The 18,698-nt window shown below is 46.2% G+C and overlaps 5 protein-coding genes and 1 pseudogene across 5 annotated transcripts, besides 12 other annotated features; 1 reads left to right on the forward strand and 5 right to left on the reverse strand.

Moving 5' to 3' along the window:
- Nucleotides 1-4,078: part of a sequence feature (areas not merged during assembly with more than two copies in the genome that could not be assigned to a particular haplotype) that runs on past the window's edge.
- On the forward strand, nucleotides 520-3,168 carry Tc00.1047053507849.10 (annotated as a pseudogene).
- Nucleotides 3,295-3,380: a sequence feature (T-rich).
- Nucleotides 4,079-4,208: a sequence feature (haploid, non-Esmeraldo-like haplotype).
- Nucleotides 4,209-5,773: a sequence feature (heterozygous, non-Esmeraldo-like haplotype).
- Nucleotides 4,895-4,936: a microsatellite.
- Tc00.1047053507849.40 (hypothetical protein, conserved) lies at nucleotides 5,227-8,211 on the reverse strand (the record flags this gene model as incomplete). Its single annotated transcript, XM_804766.1, has 1 exon — nucleotides 5,227-8,211. The coding sequence occupies one exon, from the start codon at nucleotides 8,209-8,211 to the stop codon at nucleotides 5,227-5,229; it is 2,985 nt and encodes a 994-aa protein (XP_809859.1).
- Nucleotides 5,774-5,961: a sequence feature (haploid, non-Esmeraldo-like haplotype).
- Nucleotides 5,962-9,214: a sequence feature (haploid, Esmeraldo-like haplotype).
- Nucleotides 8,207-8,244: a microsatellite.
- Nucleotides 8,590-8,858: a mobile genetic element.
- Tc00.1047053507849.50 (cysteine proteinase, putative) lies at nucleotides 9,001-10,179 on the reverse strand (the record flags this gene model as incomplete). Its single annotated transcript, XM_804767.1, has 1 exon — nucleotides 9,001-10,179. The coding sequence occupies one exon, from the start codon at nucleotides 10,177-10,179 to the stop codon at nucleotides 9,001-9,003; it is 1,179 nt and encodes a 392-aa protein (XP_809860.1).
- Nucleotides 9,215-18,698: a sequence feature (heterozygous, non-Esmeraldo-like haplotype).
- On the reverse strand, nucleotides 10,622-12,886 carry Tc00.1047053507849.60 (hypothetical protein, conserved; the record flags this gene model as incomplete). Its single annotated transcript, XM_804768.1, has 1 exon — nucleotides 10,622-12,886. One exon carries the CDS (start codon nucleotides 12,884-12,886, stop codon nucleotides 10,622-10,624), a length of 2,265 nt encoding a protein of 754 aa, XP_809861.1.
- Nucleotides 13,148-15,286, reverse strand: Tc00.1047053507849.70 (uncharacterized protein; the record flags this gene model as incomplete). Its single annotated transcript, XM_804769.1, has 1 exon — nucleotides 13,148-15,286. The coding sequence occupies one exon, from the start codon at nucleotides 15,284-15,286 to the stop codon at nucleotides 13,148-13,150; it is 2,139 nt and encodes a 712-aa protein (XP_809862.1).
- Nucleotides 15,436-15,452: a microsatellite.
- Nucleotides 15,453-15,476: a microsatellite.
- Tc00.1047053507849.80 (hypothetical protein, conserved) lies at nucleotides 15,544-18,698 on the reverse strand (the record flags this gene model as incomplete). Its single annotated transcript, XM_804770.1, has 1 exon — nucleotides 15,544-18,698. A coding segment is annotated over one exon (3,155 nt), but the record flags the coding sequence as incomplete, so codon positions are not given.

The raw sequence follows: 18,698 nt of genomic DNA on the forward strand, positions 1-18,698 counted from the left end.
GTGCAAATTTTGGTGCCGCGTGACTGGTGGATGGGTGAGGGTCCACTTCAACGTGTGGCGTGGTGGGTGCTTGCTCCGGGTGCGTTGTGTGTTGGCTGCGGGGATGTGGCCGTATCCCGTTGCCCGTGAGAATGTTCTGGGGGCGGTGTGTCTCTTCTCGTCGTCCATGGCGGGTGGGTGCCGCCGGTGCGCACTGGTTTCCCTTGCAACTCGCTGTGTTTCTCCTCCATGACTTTTTCCATTTCCTTCACACACAAAAAAGGAAGTAAAACAAGCGCGAATCGCCACTGTGCACTCTGAGGGCTCTGAAAGGAACAACAACAGTACACACACACACCGCCCACACACACGTATTAATATACTCTCAAGCGTTGCTGCTGTGGAGGCGCCCCGAACACACAACCGTACTCGCGTGACCGGATCCAGCGGAAGGAGGAGGGAAGGAGGAGAGAGTGGGCATCAGAGGCCCAACATGTCCCAGCATCTCTTCAATTCCGCGGTGCTGCTTCTCGACGTGTTATGCGGCAGTGGGGCTGTGCACACACTGTGCAGACGAAGACTGACGTTGATCCATTCACAGGGATCGGATGGACATCCTCTCAATGGGAAGCCCCTACAAAAGTTAATGAAAAATTATTCTCGCTCCGCGTTCGCAGCCTTGAGGTGAACAATAACGTGTTCTTCGTTGCCGAAGCGCTGTGCAAGGAAAAAGGAGAAAGCTGCAGCCGTGCTGGGATTGCGTCAAGGCACCTCGATCTAACTGATGATAAGCCAACGGAGATATTGACGGAGGACACAAGTTTGTTGATGCCGTTTCCAGAGGGTGTTGCGACGGGTACCGTCGAGGCAAAAGAAACAATGCGGCCAACGACAGTTGTGGCTGGCGACGGTGTCTACATGCTTCTGAGAAATCAGAGCGTTACACCGTCGGCGGATAAATCGGCTAATGCACGTGACTGGGGGGCTTTTGCTGGTAAAGGGAAGCGTCAGTGGTGGCAATGTAATCACGTGGAATGAGACTCATGCGGTGACGTTTGGAAACGATGAATATGTTGCTAAATCCCTGACCCACATGGTTTCTGGCGGAGGATCGGGGATTAAGACGAAGGACGGTACACTTATGTTTCCCCTGCAGGCCACAGAGAAAGGAAAGAATTCATTGCTGTTCATGCGCTTTGATAAGTCAGAGAAGAAATGGAAGCTTTCGCACCAAACGGTTAGTGATGGCTGCAGGGACCCGACCGTCGTGGAGTGGGGAGGTGACAGATTCCTCATGATGGCTTCTTGTGAGCAAGGTTACCGTGACGTGTACGGATCCACTGAGAGTGGGTGGAGTTGGTATCCATATGGTGAGACACTTACTCGCGTGTGGGGCAACTCACACAATCGAAAGGGGCACGGTGTCCAGAATGCCTTCATCAAAGTGACGATTGAGAGGAAGTATGTGATGCTCGTCACCCTGCCGGTGTATCCGAAGGACGACAATAAACAAAAGGGTCGGCTCCACCTTTGGGTTACGGACAAGGCACGCGTGTATGATGTTGGACCGATATCCCGTGAGGATGATGACGCTGCCGCGAGCTCGCTGTTGATGAAGAGTGGGAATGAAAAGTTGATTTCACTGTACGAGAACAAGAAGGGTGATGACGGATCATACAGTCTTGTCGCCGTGAGCCTGACCGAGAAGCTGAAGCGGATCAAATCCATGGTGAAGAAATGGAAGGATTTGGACAGCGCCTTGCAATCATGCCATTCTGGTTCCAGCGCCACTGTCGACCCGAGAAAGAAGGTATGTGCGCTGGTCCTGTTCCCACTTATGGGCTTGTTGGCTTCTTGTCTGGTAACTTCTCTGATAACAAATGGAGGGACGAGTACCTCTGCGTGAATGCAACTGTGAATAATGGGGAGCCAAGGGTTCGCAATGGATTGACGTTCCAAGGACCCGGGGCGTGGGCGGTGTGGCCTGTTGGCGACATGGGGCAGACTGTACCGTACCACTTTGCGAACAACAAATTCACTCTTGTGGCGACGATGTCCATCCACGAGGTGCCGCAGGCAGGCAGCCCCATTCCTTTGATGGGTGTGATCATGAATGACACCAAAAGCACGGCGCTCTTTGGTCTGTCGTACACCCACGAAAAAAAGTGGAGGTTCACACTTCCCAATGGAACTTATGGAGGTGCCGAAGATGATGAACACTATGAATATTACGAAGGTAACTATAATTGGCAACCAAACAAAACATATCAAGTAATGCTGCAAATGGATGCCAGTGAGTGGGATGTGTACGTTGACAGAATGCGGGTTTATTCTGGGGAATACGACTGGAATCTGTTTAAAGATCACAGGGTCTCACACATCTATTTTGACTCGGAGAATAAGGAGGGTTCGGAAAGCAGCCACTTGACGGTGACCAACGTCCTGCTGTACAACCCCATAATCTATGGACGTGAAATTGCGAAACCCAGAGCCAGCAAAGTCTCTATTCCGAGCCCTGGTAAGGAGTTCCTCACTGAGAAAGAGGAGGAAACACCATCATCACCTGAAGAGGGGAGGCAGAGCGGGAAGTTGAGGAGGCGCTTCCACGGCCACAATCCTCCGTGGAAGCGCCTGAAGGCAGTGATGCTGCCGCAGTGTCTTCTGGGGGCCGTGGCTTTCACGGAACAAGGGGGGAGGAGACGGAGAAGGATGTCAGCGGCGAATTGGCGTCTCCACCGGCCTCATCGAGTGTGGGCACCTCTGCTCATTCAGGCGACGACGGGATGAGTGTCCGTGAGGGCACCACTCTGCAGGAAGAAGTGCCACCACCTCTTGGGACTGAAGTCATTCCGAAGGCCGACGTGGAGCGACCGATCCACGAAGAAGAAGCGGCCTCTTCGGAAGGGGCCACTGAGCGGCAGACGCAAGAAACCAATGCGCCTTTGGTCGAAAATGGAGACGGTAAGGGCGTTGGCACCGCACCGGTGAATGCAAGCGCCCTGCCTGGGGAGACCAAGATCCCATCGGGGTCCAACGCAACATCGCTCTCGGACCATGACGTTTTGCTTGAGCACGGGCATTTGAGCGACTTGGCGGCCATGGCTCTAATTGGTGACAGCACCGTGCATGGGTGTGTGTCTCGGGTGTTGTTGCTGCTGCTTCTGGGGCTGTGGGGCACCGCGGCTCTCTGCTGAGGTGTGAGGAAGGGTGGAATGGCGGCTTTTCGTGGAACAACAACTGTGCAGCTCCCAGCAATACTCACCCAACTTTGTCAAGCAGGCTTTTCTTCTTTTTCTTCTTTTAAGCATGTGTTCCTTTTTGTTTTTGTTCATGGTTTTCTGTTTTTTTATGGTTTTTCTTTCGTTTTCTGTTTTTTTCTTTTGTTTTTGTTTTTTTTTTTGCTGCTGCTCTGTTGAAATAATCAGCATTCCTATTTGCGTGTTTTCCCCCAAATGGTTGCTTGCCAAACACCGTCACGACTGACGTACTTCCCCCTCTTTTGTTGCTTTTTTTGCCTACACGCGGTGCCGGCCTCATTGCTGTGCGTCCCACGGACTGCACGAAAGGAGGAGTGGAGGAGCAGGCCGGATGCCGCGTGGAATGTGAGGGATGTTGTGTGGGCTGGTGGGAGAGTACAATTCCTTTTTTTATTTGTGTGTGCGGGCAGCATGTATAAACTCAAGAACACGGTTGTATTGTGCTGCGTGGCACATGAAATGACATATCTGCCGAGTCAATTGTTTTTTTGTTTTAATTTTTTTCATTTTTTTTTTCTGTTTCGGTAAATCACTACAGTCTCTTTTCCGTCTGTGCCGTGTCCACTGCCGCCGTGTGTCTCCGTGTCCCTTTTTATTATTCCTCTGCCGGCTGTGCTGCTGACACGCCCCCATTTCTTCTTCATTTTCTTTCCCGCTAGAGGCACCGATGGTCCGTGACGACGATTTTTTTTGTTCCCCATTGCAAGGGCACGAGGGTGACTGGGCGCCTGCCTGCTGAGTGCGCTCGGGGGAGCGGATTGTGTGCGCCGTGCCTCAGTTGTGGGTGTGGGACGCCACCCGCCACGACCCGCTGCGAGGCGCAGCGCTAATCCTTCGCGGCGTGTTGGTGTGGCTGGAGGAGTCCAAAATCCGCCACCTCGTGAGTTATGAAGGCGCACATGCAGATGTATATACACGCCCAATCCGGATGGAGGGATCACGCCGCGGCGGTGGCCACCACAATGGGCACACATAAATATGCACTCACGTTGTGTAAACGTTCATCGAGGATCTGGCGAACTCCGTCCCCATTCCTTTCACTCCTTCTCATTCACGTCTTGTGCGGCTCCTATTGACAACCGCAAGGTCCTGCCAGCTGCCCGGGAGCGTACTCATAAAGAAAATATTTCTTGCCATAACCCTGCTGGGTGGAAATCGCGGCGCGTTTCCGGTCACAAAGAGCCGCATGGTAAAGCCACTTGAGCTGCACAACTGCCGTTTTTGAACGCGACTAAAGGATTTTGAATCGCATTAAGTAGGGCAAACGCAGTTTGAGGAACCAACTTGGACGAAGGACGCAGTGAAGATTGAAAATATCGGGGATCTCTGGGACGGCGAAATCAGGAATTAATTTATAGGACGACCAGCTCCCCGATGGCAGCCGCAATAAATAAGCGGCCTCGCGCCTGGAAAATGCGAGGAGGCCCACGCAAACAGGGGTCCCACGCGCCGTCGGCCCGGACGTTTTCTCAAGATACACAAAATGTGCCCTTTCGCTCTTGAACGCCGGTGGCAAGGACGAGCGAAAAAAGGCAAAGAAGAAATAAATCCTCGACCAATCACGGTATGTGAATTTCAGTGTGCTCCTTCCGCATTTCTTTCATAAACCTATACATAGATATGTATATAAGAAAGGCGAAGCGTTGTCAGCAAAACATTAATAATAAAAATAATAATAATAATGATAATAATAACAATAACACAAGGGGCATTTTTTTAGGCGATTCAAAGGAGCCAACGTTGCCTTTTTCAGAAACAGATGCCCTTCTATAGGCCATTCGTGAATGCACTGAAATGCTTTCATCTTCGGGTAAATGCCAAGAGAGGTGAAGCAGCAAACCGAAAACATTATTCCGGTGGTTGATGGCCATGTAGTACACGAAAAATCGCCCCGCTCGGTGCTGGCAAAATCTCCTTTTTAGTCAATTGAAAGAAGCCAAGAAAAAAAAGGGATGAAGACACGCACGCACACAACAACAACAACAAGGCCTCAAGCAAAGGGATCAAACTCGGCAACAAAGGCGTTGTTATCTCCCCCCTGCTTTGAATGTGATTCTTCGGAAGGTGCCGCGCCAAAGAGGTCCAAAAAGTTTTTCACGTTGGTTGCGTTACCGTGAACGCTGCCGTCGCGTTGCGTATCTTTACCCATCTCACGGGATTTTACGAAATAATCCAAAGGATCCGGTGCAAATCGTCCGGGTGACTCTGAACCCAAAGGTGACGCAATGCTTCTGTTAGGTGCTGCATTGGAGGCTTTGTGCGAATGTTTCTCTGCAAAGAAGGCGGGGTATGTCTCCTGCGGAGATGATCCTGCCGCGTCAGCGGGCGGTGGGGAACGTTTATCGTTTTCATTTTCACTTTCCAATGTGAAATAAAACGCGGCGGGACTTTTGTCCAAGCAAAATCCACTGGTTTCACTTTGAGGATCGGCTGCTTGGGTCGACGGGAATTCAGAGAATAAGTAATGGTTGCCGGTTTGGGCATTTTTTTTTCCGCTCCCAGAAGTCGCCATTGGGGCAGAGAAAAGACCAGGCGAGTGCTTTATGTAAAATGTCGATGTCTCTGAAGATTGTAGCGGTGCCGTCTTTAACGGTGAAGATTTCCTCCCCAGCTGTTTTTCAGAACCCTCTTCTTCAACAAACTTAAAGCTTGAGGGAATGCCTCTTCCATCCTTTTCGTTGATGCCATTGTTAACGCGATCATCTTTCGTCACAATAGCATCCAGTGCCTTGCAAAAATTCTCAAACTCCTCGTCTGAAATTTTGGGTACAGCGACAATGGCGGAAGCTGCACGCAGAAGTGCGATCTGTGCATTTACCACTTCACTGTACGCCTGGCATACGCATTGCAGGGGCTCCCAGGGCTCTTCTGTGCAAGCGACATCGGTCAAGGAGGGGGTGAAAACCTCGCGTTTCGCCGTCAATTTTTTCTTGACTTTGTCTGCTTCCATCATAGATGTCATCTCCTCTTGTAATCGTCCAACCTCTGCCACAAGTTCTCGTTCCCGTCCCTCAAGAGAGGAAACAGAGACCCGCATCTCAACAAGCGCGGTTTCAAGAACCTCCATCTTCTTTGAGGATTCCGCGACTTGCACGGTGAGCCCCGCTACCAGCGCAGCAGTGGCCGATCGACTCCGCAGCGACATTCCGACCGCTTCTTCTCCCTCTTCGCAATAGATGCCTAACCGTCCAATTTCTTCAGCCATATCCATTAGCTTCCATGCCCAGTCCACTTTTGGTAAGGATGAATCGTAAATCTCCTGCAGCCCGTCTGTCTCTGCCTCCAACGGGCTATCCTGTTTGTTCACATCTTCATCGTCTCCGCCAAATTTAGTGAGTTGCTTCTCCTCTGCCATTTCCACCTCTTCCTTCCCCGGTACACTCATCTCTGATGATGCAGCAGCAGCTCCCAAAAATTCCAGCAATACTTCTTTAACCACATTCACATCCTCTCCGTCAATGTAGTCGTTTCCTTCTCTTGCTTTTTTTTCTGCATGATCATATTCAGCTCCCTCTTTTCTCAGCATACGATTCACCCCAGCGGAAACCGAGGAGAATGCCTCACAAGATGGCATGCTAACATGCTCATCTTGCAGAGAATCCACTATGGGTGAAGTAACAACATCATTCACGGGGCGCTGCTCCAAGTTCTTTTTTTCTTCTTCTTTTCTGCACACACTGACGGACTCGGCAATCCTTTTGTTTAGGCGATAAATCTCTCGACGCTGTTCCTCAAGTTTCGTGTTCATCTCGGTGAAAAGCTCTGCACGCGCACGTTCAATTTCATCGAAGCCCCGCTGACGGTCCAATTCAAAAGCTTGCATTTCATCGATGCATTTACGATACAATTCGACACGTTCCAAAAGAATTTTCTCCTGTTTAGATGGGTTCCACAAACGGATCTCAGGAAGTGTATCCAAATAATGCGGACTTCTGCCGATTGCGAGATTACGTGGTGGCGTATGTGTGTCAACTGGAGAGTCGGTAGCCCGGGGCCGAGTGGGTATGTTAAGCGTGGATTTACCACGCTTGTTTTTATGCTGAATCTGATCTACTAACTGTGCCGATGCTCGCAATGGGGAAAACTCTTCGCTTTGTACTGAGGAAGAGATATGAACGGAGGGCATGCCTTCTACTGTCTCAGAGGGAGTAGCTAAGGATACTTTCCAGCGTTCCGCCGCCACCAGATCCAGCTCCAAACGAGAAAGCTCTTCACGGTGTTCTTGAAGCTCCTTCATGAGGACCTGCTTCTCCTGATTCTGTTGACGCACGACCCGCTGCAAATTATCTCGCTCATTCTCCAAGAAACCAATACGTTCATGTAATGAAGTGATTTCAATATCTGTCACAGCGCTCGGTTCCTTTTTGGAGAGACTATCCTTCAATACCCCCTGAATTTGTTCTTCGTCATGGCGCAAGACAATAGCCGTGTAAAATGTGTTGACTTCCGTGAGTTCACGTACTTTCTTTTCAAGTATAGCCAATTCATTGTTTTTCTGTGCAATGATCGTTGCTGCATTGAAGGCTGTCGAGGAGTCTCCACGGGCACCTTCCGTGACACCACTACCACCGCCCCCCGATCCTTTCACTAATGCCTGTACGACCTTGCCTCCAGTCGTCCACTTTTCTCTGGGACTTGAGGGTGCAGCCTTTGCGGGGACCGCACGCGCCTCCACGATGTCGTCGCTGAACGCCTGGTTGTTATCCCCCACATTCATTTCTTCTAACTGTTTGATTAAAACACTGATTGTTTCTTCATCCGCTACAGACTTCTCTGAGAAAATGGCATTCTGTTTTGCTAAATCCTGCACTGCGCTCTCTTTCTCACGCAGTTTTTGTTTCAATTGTTCTACCTGTTTCTCGAGTTCCTTGACACGCTCTGAGCTCGTACGTTGTTGCCGCAACTGCTGATATAGCTGCTTCACAACGGCAATGAGTTCCTCGCGAGTTGCCTCCTCGACGTTGAGACGATTCATTTTTATTCTTATTTTTTACTTCTATTTTAATTTGCCAGAACACAAGCAGTAAAAAAAAAAAAAAAACAAGAAAATCATACTTTCAAATAAGGGAGGGAAAATGCACTCGGTCGGAAGGGCATTTTGGTCCAGTCGAATTCCTACACACACCACAAAAGAAAGAAAGCAGAAAAAATTTCCGGGCGGCTGGCCGAATCCTGAGTTTCTCAATCATAGAAAAAAAAACAGATAAGAATGAGAAAGGGATCAACGGAATAAGAATGGATCCATCATATCCTCAAAGTTTAGCAACAAGTAAGTGTATATATGTATATGCATCGTCCATTAGCCACAGTTGTGGCCCGCTCACCCTATTCGGATGCGATACATATATATTTATTACTTATTTATTACTTACGAAGTGGCAGACTTTGGGATCCTCCAGACACAAGACCCCGCTGCAAGAAGAGAATCAAAGGAGTGTGGGTGGCAAAATAAAATGAAAATTAACCAGCCGCTATCAATTCCCTGATCCCCTACAAAGTCGTGTTCTTCCCAAAAAATCATAAGATAGAAAAGCGTCGTAAAGAAGTGCATTCGTTGTATCAGCATATATAAATTAATTAAGGCAGCCAGCTCTCCCGCGATCACTCTCCTCACAAGCTCCTACAAAAAAAAAGGTCGTTTACTATATGCGATAAAAAACTGGAAGCATTGAGTGCCCCACAGCCACCGGGCTCCCCTCTTTCCCTTCTTTCGCAAAGTGAAGTATTATGAAGCGGCGGGACTACAGTAAAAAATACATTGCACTCACGACATCACAGGGAAAGAGGTATCGAAGAGAATCCCACATTCTCCACAAACCCAAGCAACGGAAGGGTCGTCCTCACACGCCGTACCGTCCTGCATCATGACGTCCCAGCCACATTCGGCCTTATCCGTGCGCAGCAGCCGCATGTACCCGTTTTCACCCCAGCTTGGAGACCATGAGTTACGTAAAATCCAGTAATCAAGGTTCAGCTTGTTGTCGTGCCCATAACCCACAAGTTGTACAACATGGTTAATTGTGATGTTCTTGTTGTAGCCGCAGCCATTAAATATACCTCCAGCGTATGCCGCCCAGTACGTTGCATCGACGTTGACTGACAAAGGACCGTTTTTGGCAAGGGCCTCCATGACGGCATCCTGATCGTTTGATGGAATCTTCACGTAATATTGGACCTGGGCAACGGCGATCACATCCAATTCATTACGACAGTCACCTGTTTCGCCTCTATATGACGTGTAGGAATACACCCACTCTGATGCGATGCCTTTTTCAGCGTATTCATAGGCTAGATCTGCCGTCGAACCATAACAGCCACCCGTCCCACCGCATTTTTTCGGGTTGGGCGCACACGATGTTAATTGCTGCTGACTGAGCGCGTGAAGCCTTCCAGTTAATATGGCGAAATGCGACTCCATCTCTTCTGCCGCACCATGGGCCCAACAACTTCCACAACGGCCCTGATCCTTTACCGCCGTAAGAATAGCGGGGGAGGAATTGCGGTAGTCTACCTCATCGGGGATTCTCCCACCAATTGCCTGGTATCTGCGCTGTAAACTCTTCTGGGCGAGGTGGCTCATCATGCGCGGCCTTGCGCCGTTCAGACTGGCAAGCTCCTCCGGTGTCCAATCTGACATGTGGTTGATGCCCATCACATACAGATGGTTTCCTGCCTCATTGTGGGTACGCACCCTGGCCAGCGTCTGCTCAAATAAGGCCCTACGACGCACATATTCCCTTGCGTCGTATTTTTTTCCATATTCTTGCAGAAAGCGGTCGAAAGTGTATCCATCAAGATCTGGCGGCTTCGTTCTTCCCTCAAAAACGGTTAGAACACCACTGGCCGTAAACGTGAAATGGGTAGCAAGTAAGAAGAGCAACACAATCATATGAATCATAAAATTTTTCTGCATCCTTTCCCTCCGCTGTACGCATGTATGCATTTTATAAATGTGTTTTGTGAATATTTACCAGGGACCTTTTTCCTTTTTACACACAGAGTAATTGGGGAAATAAACGCGCATAAGTGTGTTGGACATCGAGGAGGAGAACCCGCCCTTTCTCGACACTCTTATGATCTTTTCCCTTTACGCATACCGCACGTAGAACATCCAAGATAGATGTGAATATCACTGTAAACTCCAGAGTGGTTCGGACAATTTCAAAAAAAAGAGGCTATCACCAATCCTCTTGCTTTTTTTTCGTTTGGTATGGTTGATATTAAGCTGCTTTCATTACAAATGAGATGATCAATGCAAAAGTAGAGAGACAGGAAAGGAAAAGAAAAGCAGAAAAACAACAACAACAACAACTGTTGATATCTACAAAATAGAAAAAATGGTAGTCTCATGACATCATTCCAGGCAGGGCCCACCCCCAACCGATCTATACATGGGAATGCAGAAGAGCAAGGCTGGCGAGCAGCTGGTCCAACTGCAGCCTAAATTCTTGAATCTGTTGGTTCTTTTGTTCAATCAACATTTCAGTTTTCTGCTTCGCCAAGGTGAGTTCAAAATCGGCCACACGCTTAACTTCCAAAATCTCGTGGGCGGCCTCACGCTCCTTCTGCAGCTGACGAAGTTCCAGGTATGCCAGTCGTTCCGCAACACTCTGGAGAAAAGCAGTACCCTGTCGTGGATTCTCAAGCGGGATTTGGGCAGCTTTTTGACAGGCCCATGAGGCTTCCTGTAAATTTTGCTGCTGCTCGGCAATGGTCCTCATCTCCCGCTGGTGGTTCTCTTGAATTCGTTTGATGTCATCATTGTGCTCCTGTCGTATATGTTGTATTTGTTGCTGATACTCTTGCCTTGCAGTTCCTAGGCGCTCTTCCCAGCGTGTATTTGAGTCGCGGAGGGACTCTTGACTCTCCATAAGCAATCTTTTGTACACCGCCAACTCGGCAGTAAGAGTACTTATCTGGGCCTGCATGCTTGAAATAACATGAGATGAAAAGGTGTCTTCCCCCTTTTCCAGCGGTGGTGAGACTGCAATAGGTTTCTGTGTTGCTTCATGTGTGACTTGTGACAACTGACTTTTCAGAGTGTCATTCTCCTTGCGGAGAGACGAAATGGCTTCTTCTACCTGGCTAGATACTCCCTTTTGTGCCGCTCCCATGAATAACTTTGTTTTCTCCGGCAGAGCTGGAGCGGCAGCACTGTTTTCGAGTAAGCAAGCACCAGCACTAGCCGATTTCTCTACTTCTGGCACGGGTGATGTTTTTTCCTGATCTCTTTCCCTCAAGGCTTCTCTTACCTCCGCTAGTTGCTTTTCCAACTCGCGAACCCTTCGCGTTTGTGCATGCATTAAGCGAAGCTTAAGCTCGTCCTCGAGCTTCTCAATCTTTTCTTGATATTGAATTTTTATTCGATCCGTTTCCACCCTCAAGCGGGTGACCGCCGCCTCAGCACAACGGTCTTTTTCTACTAGGGCCTCCTCCAATTCCTTTATTTTCAGATTGAGTTGCTTAAACTGCTTTGAATCCTGCACGGAGGGTTGACAACTTCGAATTAGTTGCGCAATGCTGTTCGGGTGTTTCTGGTTAAGTGCCTCTTCCAGTTCTACCACACGCTTGGTGAGATACTTCACACGTGCATCTTTCCCAACACGCTTACGTTTTCCCTCGTCATCTATGGCCCCCGTCTCATGTAGTCTAGCACGAAGACGGTGGATGGTGTCTTGTTGTTCCTTTAGTAGTTCCTCCTGGGAATGGTTAAACTCCTGATGCTCCACATACCATGCAATCTTCCGTGCCATATCCTTCACGGTCTCATTGTGTTCCGTCTCTTTGCGCTTTAAATCTACGCGCAAGTTGCGAACCTCCAACTCCATCTCTTCAAATTTCTTGATGTCAAGAGCGGCTAAACGTGTCTCGAGATCTTTTTTCTCGCGTCGAATCAACTCTAACTCCAGCTGCAATTCCCGCACTACCGTTTTCTGATGTTCTAACTCCATACGCAATTCGTCTTGGCTGCACTTTTGCTCCCTTTCCGTAGAAACAATGGCAATTGGCGGTACAGGTTGGCCCACGCGGGAATTAGGACCTCGACCACTCGCCAAAATACTGTATTTGGCCTCGACGCTCACTGCTTTTTGTTCCATCTCGTTCAATTTTGCACGCAATACCCGCCGCTCCTCATGAAGATTTGCATTGTCCTTTTCCAAGGCTTTTAACAGACGTTCTTGCATAAGCATCTCTTGCCGGACTTCCTCTAGTTCTTCCTCCGTGACAATAACTCCTGAACGCACTGCCTGCCACGCTGCAGTGTGCTCACCCTGGATGCTCTTTGGACTTTCGTTTCTTAATGGCAGCGGTTCATCGCGACTTGTTTCTACCCTACTAATCTCCACCAGTTTCTCTGTGCTCGTCATGCTACTTACCGCATCCTCGGCCTGCCGTTTCTTTTTCACAGGCGGAGTATTCTTCACATCGCTTTCCGATTTCACAGCGACACCGCTTCCATATTCACTTCTTATAGAGCTCCCAGTGCAATACGCACTGCTCTCCCCGGCATCCACATTTCTTCGAGACTTGAGAAGGGCCAAAAGCTCCTCAGAGCTTTTCCCTTCCAGTGAGGCCGTAAATTGCTCCTTTTCCCGGCTTTCATCACGTGCCAGGTAGCGCCGGACGTCTTCTACAGGATCTTCGCCCATTGGATAAAAGGATAAGGACAATAATAATCCGACGGACAGGCCAAAAAAGCCCTGAAACCATAAAAATTATATATATGTATGTGTACAATGAGAAAAAGGAAAAAGAAAAATGGGAGAAAAAAATACACTAAGGAAGTCAACACAAGCTAAGCCAAATAAACAACAAAGTAATCCACAAAAAGGTTTCTGCATAGGTAATAGCAATACAAATTGAGATAGTTCCAGCTATTAGGATGATTCGATACAAACAGAAGAAGTGTCTCAAAGATTTCTATTCAGAATTTCCTGTAAACGAAGGTTAACACGTTCAATCACTGGAGGGCTTCTTATGTTACCACTTCCGTTAAAGCGAGTCGGCGATTCTGAAAAATGTTTTACTGCTGCTTCTTGCGTTGGCAATAATGCAGATTTTCTTTTTTCTGGCGAATTCCCTCTTGAACCCAAATCAGGTAAACGAATATCAATTTTTCGGGAACAAAAAAACAAATCGCTCTTTTCATCTGGCAAAATATGAGTCGTCGTGCCAATGGGTGGTTCTTCTGCTGAAATAAACGGAGATTTCTCTCGTGATTCCCGCCCTGTTGCATGTGTAGAAAAATGATCATCAAAATAATATTTGGAAGAGGGTATATGAGCAACAGGGGCAGGAATACTCGTGGAATGTAATGGTTCTTGTGTTGTGGTTGAAGAGGATCGGGGTCGCTCTAAACCCTTATTCTCACCAAATTCATGAACTATGTCAAGGTTCTTACTGCTGATACAAGAGACACCTGCTGCCACATTACTGCAGCGGTGTTCTCTTCGAGCCTTCGTTACAAGATTTTTATTCTGCAAAATGAACATCTGACGAAGGTTCTCGTCCGCAATCCTACCACCTGCTTCTTGTTGAGGATTGAAGTCACTTGGGAAGGAAGAAAAAACTGTATCGGATCCAAGTAAATTGATGTATTGCAAGTTTTTTGAAGCTTCTTCTTCTTGTTGCTGTAGTCCAGAAATACTCTTGCGTATTTCAATAATTTTATTGCGTGTATGCGCCCAATCTACTTTTAAGTTTTTGACGTTTTCCTCGGTGGCCAGTTTCTTCTCCTGAAGCACTGCTTTTTGGCTTGCCTTTGACTCGAGTTGAGTCTTCAGTATGTTTAAGCGCTTCCTTGCTTCATCCAGAGAGACTCTGAAGGATTGCGTTTCCATTTCAAACAACTTTTGAGTTTCTTTAATTTCATGCTCCTCTTCATAAAAGTCTTTCACTTTTTGTATTTCATTTTCAGTCTCCTGCAACTGCTTGCGTTTATTCTCACGACTGGCCTCTATTTGTCCCTGAATTTCCACTTTCTCTTCCTCCAATGCTGTAAGTGCCCGCCTTGTATGAGCAACCTCGTTCTTTGCATGGTCAAGCTCAAGAGTTTGGGACCTTAGCGTGTCAACGTTTTTTTTCTCTTCGAATTGAGCCTTCTGGGTTAATTTCGAGGCTTCTTCTAGGGCTTGCTTCAGTACAACTATTTCCATAGACAATTCCAGTATTGTCTCATTCGTTGTGGCTACACTATCCGTGAGTTTCGGAGAGTTTTCTAGTTCCATTAGGTCTTCCTGCAACTTATCCCATATATCTTTTTTCTCATTATTTGCTGCTTGAAGTTTCAATATGGCTCCTTCCATGCTATCAACCATTTGTCGAACATCTTTTAACACATCTCTCTGCTTAAAAAGCTTAGACCTGGCTGTCTGATGGGCATCTTCTAGTTGTTTTCGATTATTCAAACGAAGTTCTCCTTTCATTTTAAGTGAGTCAAGAATTGCCGTCATGCAGTTCAGCAATGGAACTACTATTCGAGTTGCTTCAAAGTAACATGGTGCCATTTTCTCCGTTAAAGATTTATGAAGTTGAGTCTTCCCAGGCATTAACGTGGTTGCATTAACAGGGTTCTCATTCGGGGGCATTTTCAGTTTCAATTTTAACTGTTTATTATGTTCCTCACTCATCTTCCAGACATTCTGAAAGTTCTTAACAGCTTCCCTCAATCCATCAAGATGATATTTGTATTTTTCATCATGATGCGTGATAAAGGCTGCAATACGGGCTAATGCTGTTCCTGTTAGTTCTTCGTTTCTTTGTGCCGTTTGAAGAGTTTGACGGGTCGATTCAATTTCATCTTGCATTCTACCAACAGTTAAAATAAAATCATCATCCTTTGCCTTCGCGGTAGCATTTTCCGGCATCAGAGGAGGGGGAACGCCGCCAATTTTCTCACTGATTAGATTCATAAGCATCGTCTCCATTCTAGCATGACCTTCATTTCGACTCTCGATAGATTCCGTTAGGTTCGATATTTGTTGTTCGTAAAATTGCAACGTTTCAACTAATTGATCAACATTACATCCAGTTTCGTTATCAAGATTCATTGCAATATTCTTCTCTAAAAGATTACATATTGCGACCGATAAAGAACCCGACTTCCTTTTCTTTATGTATATATAAAAGGGACGCAGCACATATATATATAGGTACAGGAAATGAAAGAATTGAGCATTGATTTTAGCAATGTACACGGAAATAAAAAGAAAAAGGCACACACACACACACACACGCACAAAAAAAAAAAAAAAAAAGAACACCGGGAAAGTATCAAATTTGTTGCGGTAAATCAGCTTCTATGCAATTAAAGACGTTCTGATATTTTCTTCAGAAGCTCCTCCGCAACCAGATCGGGTGCAATTTCATTGGTTCTACGAATATCTAGAGATATTTTTACCTTTTGCAAGAAATTGATGATAGAGGCACCATTTATTGAGTTCAGTTTCCAACTTAAAACAGTAGAAACGGGATATACAAGTTCCGTCACTGAAGATTTATCTATCAATCCTCCTTCAGACAAAAACACCAGCAATGACGACCTTGTTTCTGTAGGCACCGAGTCAACCAAAGTCCAAAGTCCTTTGGTTTCCGGAAGCCGAGCCAGTTTAAGGCTAAGCGATGACCACACAAGTGCAGTAAGCATGTCTGCTCGAGCCAGACCAAGAGATACTCGTTCAGCATCTCGCACAAAGAAATTAAGTAAAGAGAGTAATGCCGCCGCTGGTAAATCATCTAAACAATTCCTCTGAGAAAAATGGGCCACGAACTGAGTGGCCACAGACCTTCGTTTGCCTGTTCGGACCAAACCATCAGCTATGAAACATACCGATAGCATGTTTACGTCTGCTTCCTTTTCTATTAATGCTGACATGAATCGGTCAAATGCCTGACTGCTTGCACCAAATCGAATTGAAAATCCTACCGCAGTCATTAAGTTATTGTCTGTAGCAGGTATTTTCTCCACATGCTTTAGGCAGTATCGCCACAGGCTTACTCCAAGGGGTGTTAACTTTTTTGAAGAATTACCTTCACCTTGGGCAAAACGTTGAACAGCATGAGCAATAATAAGAAAGCAAATGATATTGCTGTATTGGGGAATGACGGAGGCCATGGCTCCCGCTCTTAGTAATGCATCCGTCCGAGAAAGTGAGAAACTTATCGCATTTTCCGAAAAAAGTGAAGTGACAATCTTCAGAAATCCTGAAAGCTCTTCAGAAATAAAAGTCTTCTCCACTCCTTTCGCAAAAGGGGTCTCGGCATTGTTATGAATGCTGAAACTGGCGGCAGCTGAAGCAACAAAAAGAGAGTATCCCATAGTCTTATGCTCATTTTCTCTCTCAATCATAGAGGAAACCAATTTTTGTGCCATTTGCATTAACGGTTTCCAGACAACCTCTGATGATAAAGTCCATAAAGCATGGACAAAAACTAAACTTGCTTTCCAATCTTCTTCTGACCATTCGGCTTTTTTCACCACCTTCAAGCACCACGATTCCACTCGGTCTAGAATTCGTTCAAGCAACGACCTATCATCTATACCAAGTGCACATAAGGCCAGAAACAGACGAGTTACCAAATGCGGGGAAAGCACGTCAATGGCTTTTTCCTGTTGAAATATACCAAGAAGAACCGGATGGAAGGCAATATTCAAGGAATCTAGCTCATGCGCCGCAATAAAATAGATGGCCACATCTTTTGCATCAGCCATTGCCATTCCTCCCTCAAGGAGCCGACAGCCAACCCATAAGAGTGAATCTACTAGAGCTTCACAAGATACTCCCGCCTTTACTCCATTAAGGATTAAAGAAAGCATTGATCCAACGGGGAGCCCTGTTTTTACCCGAGAAAAAATGGAATTCAACGATAACTGATAAAACTTTTCATTTTTAAAAGATAGTTGGTGCTTCGCGAGTGACTTGATGATTGATACACAATGTGTTTCTGTGGCACTGCTCATGCCTTTTCGGGTGCTTAAATTCTCAAGTAGTTTGGGTACGTCAGTCTTACAGTCTTTATCCTCGCCAGCAAGTTTTAAAGAAGTTTCACAAATGTATAGAGTGATAACATCAGAGCTCCAATCATCCATTGATGTGTTTTTTGTATTCATGTGGCAATTTGCATCCTCGTTAAGTTTTTTTTTATGTAACAATTTTTTTTTAATACCAAGCTCTTGACATCTATCGTGGATTGCACGCGTAATTGGCTGATCACAAAGGTGCAGCTTAATTATTAAATTTACAATACGAGAAAATTCATTTCTTGATACAATGCGAATAGCCCCTGGTAGTTTCATTATACATCCCTTTATATAATTTTTTTTGAGGCTCTCCGAAATATTGCCATATACCATGGCTTCTAGCACCACAATTATCTCACGGACGGACGCTTTTTCAAATCCACTTAGAGGTAGAGAAGAAAATACAGATAGGCTTAGTCGAGTCTTAAGAATGTCCAAAAGTCCCGTACTTTGTTCAAATAGAAAGTAATTCACTAATGGTGGTTGTTTTTCTCCTTCAGAAAGCACGTTTTTTTCCCGTTCACAGAACCACATACCTTTTTCTCCATAAAGCAGTCTGCAAATAAGAAGATTATACAAAATCTGTGCATTTTTTAACACTTTTGTTGCATTAGACCATGTAAGCATCTCCAAAATAACACAAGATACCGGACGGCTTTGTAATTCCTCACGGGCAACATGTTGAATCAAAGAAACTAGGACTAAATTAAGCATATCCAACAATCGTTTCAAAGATCCCTGAGATCTCTCCTTCATTTCACCGTGATCAGTCGTAACGTCCATTATCAGCCCAGTTTCTTGGGAAGAAAGAATGGAGTTCCCCAAACCAGAGCATTCAAGCAGTGGACACAAACCGAAAAGCAATAATAATAAATCCATAGGGCCACCATCTTTGATTTCTTCCATTTTAATCCCTCGCATCAGTAGCATATAGGAGGTCTTCAAATATGCCGTTCTCAAAGACAAAATGGGCGAACAAAAAGCAGATAAAGCCCACAAAAGATAAATAAGTTCGGATTGACTTAGCAGCATACAATCAATTGAGTCCACCCTTACAACCAAACTTTCCAGCAGAGAATGCTGAACCTCAATAGGAATCCCTCTATTTTCTTTTGAAGTAAGGAGCCTCCCAATAGTGTACGATAATGTTGGTAGCAACTCTGTTTGACATTGCCTCACCAAAGTTTGAATGGATTCTAGGGCATGAGGAATAAAACTGGGTGATAAGCGGGAACCAACATTTGTAATACAACGAAGTGTTTGTAAGCACTCATGATCCCTCAATTTTTTTGAAAAGTTCAATTGAGCCAATTGATCCTGTATCCTTACGCATTCAACGCTTCCACAGACACTTTTTTCAACAAGCAATGCAAAAATTATATTAACGGTTCGACAAGAAAGCTCAGGTAAATGGGCGAAACAGACCTTTTTCAGCCGCAACC

The sequence above is a fragment of the Trypanosoma cruzi genome, genomic scaffold (assembly GCF_000209065.1).
Source record: "Trypanosoma cruzi strain CL Brener 1047053516485 genomic scaffold, whole genome shotgun sequence".
Taxonomy (NCBI): domain Eukaryota; phylum Euglenozoa; class Kinetoplastea; order Trypanosomatida; family Trypanosomatidae; genus Trypanosoma; species Trypanosoma cruzi.